At 34.3% G+C, this 9,530-nt stretch overlaps 1 protein-coding gene across 5 annotated transcripts; it reads left to right on the plus strand.

Moving 5' to 3' along the window:
- Positions 1 to 1,466: 1,466 nt before the first annotated feature.
- Positions 1,467 to 8,828, plus strand: LOC132605598 (uncharacterized). Of its 5 annotated transcripts, XM_060318738.1 has the most exons (4): positions 1,571 to 1,719; positions 2,552 to 3,403; positions 6,331 to 6,429; positions 8,516 to 8,808. In XM_060318738.1, exons 2-4 carry the CDS (start codon positions 3,211 to 3,213, stop codon positions 8,650 to 8,652), a joined length of 429 nt encoding a protein of 142 aa, XP_060174721.1. In that variant the 5' UTR covers positions 1,571 to 1,719; positions 2,552 to 3,210; the 3' UTR covers positions 8,653 to 8,808. The 5 variants fall into 5 exon arrangements, 2 of the variants coding, with proteins under 2 accessions (XP_060174721.1, XP_060174720.1); XM_060318737.1 differs by having other exon boundaries at positions 1,626 to 3,403; XR_009569239.1 differs by having other exon boundaries at positions 1,627 to 3,403; positions 6,721 to 8,820.
- The last annotated feature ends 702 nt before the right edge of the window (positions 8,829 to 9,530 follow it).

The raw sequence follows: 9,530 nt of genomic DNA on the forward strand, positions 1-9,530 counted from the left end.
AATCCAAACGGGCTCTTAGTCTTATTAATTTGGTCCAAAAAAGTGTCTGCTTATATAATCAAGAAGAAATAATTATTTACTTCCAAATTTGCACTTATTTAGATAAGTGAGTTTTTGTGTCATCAAGAAACTATATTAACTACACCTTCGTCCTAAAATAAGTATCACCTTAGTGAAAATCATGCTCATTACAAAATTAATAAATACGATGTGGAGTTTACTAAACTACCTTTATTTATTAGATGTTTTTTTGATAATTGAGCACTAAAGAGGGCTAATTTTTTCATAAGGTAACACTCATTTTAGGACGGATGGAGTATGCAGTATTTGACGAAAGATAGTTTAATAAAAAATCTAATTATTTTAGGTGTTAGTATCTTCTTAAGTTATGTTAAAGATTTAAGTGAACAATCACTTTGAACCAGAGAGAGTAATTAAAAGTGGATGTCGTACTTAATTAATTTTACAATAGGGCAGAGGGAAATTAAACTTGACCATGTCAAACTGGTGAATTGGAGTGAAACTTATAGAGATAAACTACTCCCTCCGGGTCAGGATGAACGTTCATTTAGTCTTTTTATTTTGGTCCAATAAAATGTCTGGTTGTATAATCAAGAAGAAATAATTATTTACTTTTAAATTTGCACTTATTTAGATAAGTGAGTTTTTGCTTAATCAAGAAATTATATTAACTACACCTTCGTCCTAAAATAAATGTCACCTTAGCGAAAATCATGTTCCTTAAGAAATCAATAAATATAATGTAGAATTTACTAAACTACCCTTATTTATTAAATGTTTTTTAAGAATTGAGCATCAAAGAGGACTAATTTTTTCATAAGGTGACACTCATCTGAAGAGTATGCAGTATTTAACGAAGGATAAAAATATCTATTTTTTTTTAGGTGTTAGTATCTTCTTAAGTTATGTTAAAGGTCTAAGTGAACAATCACTTTGAACCGGAGAAAGTAATTAAAAGTGGATGTCGTACTTAATTAATTTTACGATAAGGCAGGGGGAAACAATTCATCAGATGATGGTAGGATTAAAATAGTCCCTTAACTATGAGGGTAGGTTTAAAATAGTCCCTAACTATGAGGCTAGGATCAAAGTAGTCCCTTAACTATGCAATTAATAGTTTTGGTCCTTTAAATTTGCCACAACTTAACAAAAATGGTCCCTTAACTATGAGGGTAAGTTAAAAATTATCCCTTTAGTATGCACTTAACAGTTTTGGTTCTCTGAATTTGCGAAAAGTTATCGCTTTTAGTCGCCGATAAAATATTCATTGAATTTTGTTTGTTAATTTTGACGGTAACTATGAAAAAAAAAAGAAAATTAGTGAGAACTCACACTTAAAAGTATACACTGCTAAATAAGGGTCAAATACCTCGAGTAAGTTACATATATATAAAGAATTTTATACTATTAGGACCCTTTTGGCAATGAGATTTTTCACAATCATTCGTTTTTTGATGATTTGATCTTTCATCTCATGAGATAAAATTGCATGTCCAAACGCCTGCTAAGTGAATATAAAATGACCAAAACAGCCCCTTACCTACCCCAACCAGAAGAGTTTAATGACCATGAACCATGCCTTATCTTCATTTCTCTTCTTATATTATAAAATATAGCTCAGTAACACATCCATCCTATTTCTATCCACTTTAAACACACACACACAAAAATACACATCTGTCTGCAATTTTTTCTTTGGTAAGTTATTTAGTTTCTTGCTTAACAAAGATCATGTATTTTTGCTTGAAATTGCAAACAAATGTTTCTGTTTTTGTCGCTTGTTAGCTTAAACAGTGCATTCATCTGCAATTTACACAGTACCTTTCTTTTGTTTAACACCATCTTTTCCAGATCTTGGAAAACATGTACTCGCGTCCCATATTAGTTGTTTTGTTTCACTTTTTGAGAGCTCAGTGGACTAATTTTTGACGTTAAATAGAATTAGACTAATTTAATATTTTAAAATTATAATTTAAATTTTAAAAAGCTATATGAAAAGTAATATATTAGTAGAAGTTTATATAGCTTGACTTTTAAAAAAGAAAATTGGACTAAGTAATAAGGTTCGGAGCATTATCTTTTTTGATATAATTGCTGTAGAGGGTTCTTTCTCTGGGATCTCTTAGCTTAAACAGTATATTACTTTCAATTTTGATACAAATTTACTAGTTCTGTTCAATCAAAATTGTACCTTTTTATTCAAATTGCTATAAAGGGTTCTTGCTCTAGGATTTGTTAGCTTAAAAATAATATTTCTCTGCAATTTTGATATTTTTTCTTTGTGTCAAAATCAGATCTTTTTCTTCAGATCGGTAGAAAGGGTCTCTCTTTCTTGGATTTATAGATCAAGATTGTATCTTTTCCTTCAAATTTTCTCTAAAGGGTGTCACTCTCTAGGATTTCTAAGCTTAAATTTTTTTTCCCCCCGTTTTTTCTAAGCTTAACTAATGATAGTTTATCTGTGCATGGTAAGTATACATCACGTTACGATTCGATGTCATCTTTCTCCGACGACGATTTTGTTTTGCAGGCAGAAGAAGCTCTGATTCAGCGACAACATAGACATAGGGACAGTGTCTTCAAATCAATTACCATTCAAGAAAATATGGTCCTCGGTATCAAGTGCTCTGAGTACATAATGGTGGAGAATTGCCACCGAAATTATTCCGTCTCAAGTCTAGCACCAATAACTGAGCAATGTGGAACCTATTTACTGTAGTAGTTGTGTGATAAATCGAGAAATTTACTGCTACTCACTCCGGCAACCCTATTCTTAAGGTTAAGGCAGCTCCCATTTCACAAAGGCATCTTGAGTACCCTTAAATTCCTGGATTTATCACACAACAACGACTTTGGTTCCCCGTTGCTTTGCTCTCCTTGGTCCTGAAGTTGATGTGCAAGTTTTATTTGGTCCTGAGTTAGGCTTCAGCCTCTTCCGTTTCAACCCAATGTATATATGCAGCCCAACTTAGATATGTCTTAGCATCAATTTCATCCCAACTTAGATTTTGTGAATCAATTTTTTGTTGATGACCCTCCGGTTGGAGATGTGACTTCAAATAATTTCAGCTTATCTAAGTTGGGCTGAAATTGATGCTACGATAGATATAAGTTTGGCTGCAGATCTACATTGAGTTGAAATGGAGGAGGTTGCATTCCTAGGTTAGGACCAAATAGAGCCTGTAGATCATGGACTTGACAAGGAATAATTTTGGTTGGAGTCTTTCGCTGTTATATACTTGGAGCACTTCATATTTGAGATCCATCGTCTTGGATGGTAATCAATTTAAAGGAACTGTCCTATGTCCTCTCCTCTATGATTCCGATGGTTTGATACAAGAAACATGTAGCGCATATTGCGTTTCTTTAACTTATTTAGTAGGTAACCTATTTCACTTTTTCATATTATCAATTCTACTTTTTATGGACAATTACTTGTTAGTATCTTTATTAGTTTTGGTAGGGTAAAAGTACTTATATATTGTCAGTGTATAGAAGTTAAAACTCTTTTCAATAACAGTGGTATCTGATCAGTTTGCACGTAACTGTACTTCTGTATTCTCCCATGGGTATAATCCACTAAGACTTAGGTTGATGATAAGAAATCTATCTTATTTGCTGTGTCTCTATTAGGCCTTCTACTTTCTTTTTTAGAATTCAGTTCTGTTGTTCCTTTTACTTAGTTTTCGATCATTCTTATCAATCCAAAAAGAATAATTGTGGATCATTCTTGTATATTGGTATACAATTGGGATTTGAATAAACATTTAGCCTCTATGTATATATGTATATTTGATTATCTGAGGTCTATCTCCTACACCATAGTTCTGAATTAATTGGAATCCATAACTTGATATCTACTTCATTACATTTAGGTTGCTTTACACTATATTTATAGTAGCCCCTCAACCGCATAGGGTATTGCTAGATAATCATTCAATAATAGACATGGAGTAAAGGAAAAGAACATGTGCTTTCTATAATCCAGTGAGCATGAGTAAATCAAAGTCAGCCAACATTTGTTATTCAAGTTGCAGTAATTTTTCATGATCACAGACGCAGGCTGCTTATTTGTTGATTTTCTACAATTGAATGGGTTTGACCACTTTGGGATCAGCTTGTGAGGTCATCAGTATTCTTTCTGTATTCTCCTTATTACTGCATCCGTCCCAATTTATGTGGCATCGTTTGACTAAGCACAAAGTTTAAGAAAAAATGAACGACTCCTGAAATTTGTGGTCTAAAGCAAACTAAGACATTTGTGTGGCTAAAAATAATTTCATTAATTAAGGGTAAAAAGGGAATTTTGAAGTTGAGTTGTTTTTAAATATAATAAGTGACATTCTTTTTGGGACAACTAAAAAGTAAAGTGTGCCACATAATTGGGATGGACGGAGTAGAATCTTTGGTATCAATTTCTCAGCAACAGCCCCAGGGGTTGGTTCTAATGGCAAAGGTTGAGGGGACTTGTATCTTTGGTCATAAGTTCGAGCCCTGCATCAAGCAAACTCAGTCTAGTATTTAAGTGTGTTAGGGTAGAGGGCCGGGCCCATCATCCTCAAATTTCGAGAGCTGCGGTTAGCCCAAAGGCTTGGCTTCAAACAGATTTCTCGAACATAGCGGTGAAATATATGCCTTGTTGAACTTGAATCCAGGCATATAGTTCATCTGATATTGGTCTCAAAATTTCTTTTACACTTTGTAATATTTTACCATACTAGTGCCATCTTTATAGTTGATTTTCCCTGTTCATTTATTTCCTCTTTGCGTAAGTGATGATAACTCAGTTTAGAAGACACCATGAGGCTAAGCAAGTATTTGTCTGACAGAATTCGTCTGTTTTGCAAGTATCTTAATGAACACAAAGTGGAGGTAGTTGCAAAGCAGATCCAGGATTTTAATTCAATTAGTTCAATCTTTAGGTTCTTATCACTGAACTCATTATATATTTGAAATTATGGGTCCAAAAAATAATATTTGTGAAGATTTTGGTTTTTTTTTTTCTCCTACACTTGTGGGTTTTCCCAACCTACTACATAAAGGTGTTAGGTTAAAAAAACCATATGCATATATAAATATATTATCTGGTCTATTCAAAAATATTGAACTCATTCATTTTTTGGAAAAGGGTCAAAAATATCCTTCTACTTTGTTTTAATAGATAAATTTGTCCTCCGTTACAATTTTGGGCTATTTATGCCCCTGCCGTCACTAAAGTATTAAAAAATACCCCTATGTAGACGGAAACCCCCAAATCCCCCAAAATAACCCAATTTTAAAATTAAACCGCTTCATAAGTAAAAACCTCCCAACTTAATTAATAACCCATACTAATATTTACCCTCAAACGTATTCTATCTTGTCTTCTCTTTCAATTAGGGTTCTTCTTAGGTGTGTTGGCCGAAATATTTACCCCCAAGTGTTGTCTTCCATTGCTCAAGTAGTTTTCCCTTCTTAATAGATTTTCCCTCTCATCAAGTAGTTTAGTGTATGAAAATTGAGCAAAATAGTTGTTCATCGCAAAAGATGTGCAATTGTGGTTTGGTTGCAAAAGTTCTGACTTCCACACTCCCGCTAATTCGGGAAGAAGATTTTTCAGATGTCCTCGTCTGGATGTATGTCCATTTAAGGAAACGAAACTTTATAGTTAAATGGACATACATCCCGACGAGGACATCTCAAAATTTTTCTTCCCAGATTAGCGGGAGTGATGGAAGTCAGATTTTTCGCAATCAAACCACAATTGCACATCCTAACGAACAACTATTTTGTGACATTTTCATACTCTAAACTACTTGATAAGAGGGAAAATATATTTAGAAGGGAAAACTACTCGAGCAATGGAAGACAACACTTGGGGGTAAATATTTCGGCCAACCCACCTAAGAAGAACCCTAATTGAAAGAGAAGACAAGGTAGAATACGTTTGAGGTAAATATTCGATCGTATGGGTTATTAATTGAGTTGGGGCAGGTTTTAATGATGGAGCAGATTATTTTTGAAGTAGGCTTATTTTGGGGGTTTTCGTCTACATAGGGGTATTTTTGAATACTTTAGGGACGGCAGGGGCATAAATAGCCCAAACTTGTAACGGAGGACAAACTTAGCTTTTAAAATGAAGTAGAGGTTTTTTTTTTACCCTTTTCCCTTTATTATATACTCCATCCTCCTCAGGGTGGTTGGCTATTTTAGCATCCGGGTGGTTGTTGAATTCAGTGAATTGGAAGCAACTTTGGCCATTGATGTTTGCAATTTTCCTGGAATGAATTCCAGAGAGCAGTAAATATGTTCACGGTTTTCTTTTTTCAGATGCAAAATGGAAATGCATTATCCCTCAATTTTGGGTAGTCAATGTGCAGTTTATATGGTCTTCGGGCACTTTATACTTGATGATCATTGTCTTGAATGGTAATCAATTTGAAGGAACTGTTCCTATGTCCTTTTTACTATGTTGTTGATGCTTTAATACAATAAACCTTTGATTCTTTTGTGTTTCGTTACCCCGCCCAATGGTATAGGCAATACAAATCTTCCTTCCATCCCAATTTATGTGAAGATGTTTTGGGCTGGAGTTTAAGAATGAAAGGAAGGCTTTTAAAACTTGTGATCTAAAACAAGTCATAGATATTTGTGCAACTCTAAATCATCTCATTAAGGATAAAAAGGAAATTTTAAAGTTGAATTGTTTCTAATTAGTAGGTGACTTTATGGTTTTGCTGGCTTCCAGTGTCAACTCCGCCAGAGCTGGCTAGTGCTCCTTATTGTGAAGAGAAGCTTGTGGTGATATTGGTAGAGTTGATTGCTATATTCTTGTAAGATTATTCTTGTTCTCAATAACAGTAGTTTCTACCAGCTTGTGCACATCTCGGGTTATCCACTATTACCTATATTCTCCCACTAGTACAGCTCAAAAAGACTTGAATAGATAGAAAGAAATTACCCTATTTTTTGTCTCTGGTAGGCCTCTTTTTTTTTTTTTAGATTTCTGTTTTTAAGCTTCAATTCTATTGTTTCTGTTAGTTAATTGTAGCTCTCTTTCCTTGCTTTTACTAGTTGCCTTGGGGTTGACTCCATGAATATTATGCTCTTGGATATCGCTTTATTTGTGTTGTCTTAGTCTTATAGCCTGTTTGATCAAACTTTTAAAATCAACTTATTTTAAAAAGTTTTTTTCCAAAAGTACTTTTCAAAAAAAATACTTTTGGTGAAAAGTAGTTTGTGTTTGGCCAATTGATTTAAAAAGTACTTTTGAACAGCAATTAGTGTTTGGTCTAAACTTTTAAAAAGTGCTTCTAAGATTTATTTATTTTTCAAAAGTACTTTTCAAAAAATTGTTTTTGGGCAAAAGCTATTATTTTAGCTTCTGAAAAAATGTTTCCTGCTACTCCCCAAAAACACTTATTTTTCTCCCAAAAGTTTGGCCAAACACTTCACTTTTTTTAATATAAGCACTTATTGAAAAAATAAATACTTTTTTGAGGGAAAATAAGCTTGGCCAAACAGGCTATTAGACTATTTCTACATTGTTCGTCAACGTACTGAAAATCTCTTCTTTTATCCAGTCTCGGCACTAGGTATTCTTTGCTCACATAAGTGTATATTTGTACATTGATGTGTATTACTTTCTCTGAAATGACCTCGAGAGAAAAGAAGTGTTATGATGCTTATTTTTAGGCTGCAAATGGAAAACCATAGTTCATCAATTTGTGCAGTCAGTATGCTATTTATATGGTCCTCGAGGTGTCACGTTACTGATAAAAATGAACATGTTAGTTAACATTTTTAATTATGTTACTATACCTTTTTTATTTTTTTATTTTTATAATAGTGGTGTTCGAGTCAGCTAAAGCGTACCTCGACTAGTTTACTAGGTACCTGCTAGCTCCTGCCAGCGCTTGTTCTGGGTAACTCTGCCTGCAAGGCTTAGGCAGATGAAACAAAATTAAATCGCCTAGCGTTTTTTTTTTCTGCCCACTGCTAGGTCGGACCCTTGGTTGCTTTATATTACTGTACATTTTTCATTCTGTTACTATACTAATAGTGGTGTTCGAGTTAGTTAGAGCGTCCCCCGACTATTTCACCGGGTATTTGTTGCTACTTCCCACCAACATTTGTTCTAGGCAACTCTGCTCACAAAGCTTAGGCAAATAGATAAGAAAAAGTTACCTAGCGTTTTTGTTTCTGCCTATTGCTAGGCTATACCCTTGGGTGCTTTAAGTTACTTTACATTTTTCATTATGTTACTATACTTTTCTTTTTATATGACAAATGTGTTCGAGTCAGCTAGCGCGTACGTCAATCATTTCGCCAAGTAGCTGCTACCTCCATACAACGCTTGTATTAGCTAACTCTGTCAGCAAGGTTAGGCAGATAGGAAGAAATTCTAGTGTTTGTCTTAGGCCACTGCTATTGGGTGCTTTATGTTGTTGTACAATTTTCATTATGTTACTATTACATTCCAGCACCTATGTGTTGTGTAATTGTCATTTTTCAGCACAGTGCCTCATCCTGCGTACTGCTTCAAACAGCCAAGAGCTAACCTTGACAAGCAATGTGGTCGAAGTCATTGCTTCGTCGCTTACTGAGATGAAGCTATGCGAAATGAGGGGTTATCAGTTTCTTGAATGTTAACTTTTGGAGCTGAATTTATATTGACGTTGTACATTGGATGGTGAAATTAGTTAATTTAATTGGAATTTGATCATTACAGTACTAAATTCATATATATTTGAAATTCTTGTTATTTCTTCATGCGCTTCACTTGAAAGAAGCATGTGGTTCACTTCACGTTTTCCATACAAGGCTCATGGACGTTGTGTTTTTTTCTTTTCAAACACTACGAACGAACTTCTCTTCGGTGGTTGTCAGAAAAAAAAAAAAGTTCTTTGGCGATTTTGATTGGGAGGACAGTGTGACTATTAGAAATTTTAATGGCTCAAGTTTTATCTTAATGCCGCGAAATGGACTTTCGGCCCAATCGATTGACGCAAAACAGCCCAGCAGCCCAATCAAGAGATCAGTCATAAAGATCACAAAGTAGCCACTAAAGATTGCTGCATGTACTACTGTTACTAAAGGTTTGTTTTGACGAATCTAAGTGGTTGCTACAAGAACTGCACATTTTGTGGCGACTAAGCTTGCCACAAAAACAAAATAAATATGCAATGAAAAAAATTCACAAACATGAGAAATGAAGAAGAAAGAAGAAGTAGTGGAGGAAATCGAACCTTCAAGAAATATCTCAAAACATGTATAATATGTGTATAATAAGGGATAACTAGATGGCATAATTAACTCTACCACATATTTATATTTAGTAGCTATAGTTTAAAATAATTACATCTCATAGCTAATTATAATATGTTAAATACAACTTATAACTACATATATATACAAAGTAGAATACCTCATATCACATTATTCACTTCCAAACTAACTTTCTCATCTCTATTTCTCCCCTCTCCCCTCCGCCCCACCCCGCTACCCACTGCTCCGGCGAGGAGCTTTCG

Source organism: Lycium barbarum, chromosome 8 (genome assembly GCF_019175385.1).
Source record: "Lycium barbarum isolate Lr01 chromosome 8, ASM1917538v2, whole genome shotgun sequence".
Taxonomy (NCBI): domain Eukaryota; kingdom Viridiplantae; phylum Streptophyta; class Magnoliopsida; order Solanales; family Solanaceae; genus Lycium; species Lycium barbarum.

Bases quoted from the DNA above. Each gene is read 5' to 3' on its own strand.
- LOC132605598 (XM_060318738.1), top strand. From the start codon at position 3,211: ATGGACTTGACAAGGAATAATTTTGGTTGGAGTCTTTCGCTGTTATAT. The intron at 3,404-6,330 runs GTAACCTATTTC...TTCTTTTTTCAG, and splicing joins TTCTTTAACTTATTTAGTAG to ATGCAAAATGGAAATGCATT. The intron at 6,430-8,515 runs GTAATCAATTTG...GTCATTTTTCAG, and splicing joins GATGATCATTGTCTTGAATG to CACAGTGCCTCATCCTGCGT.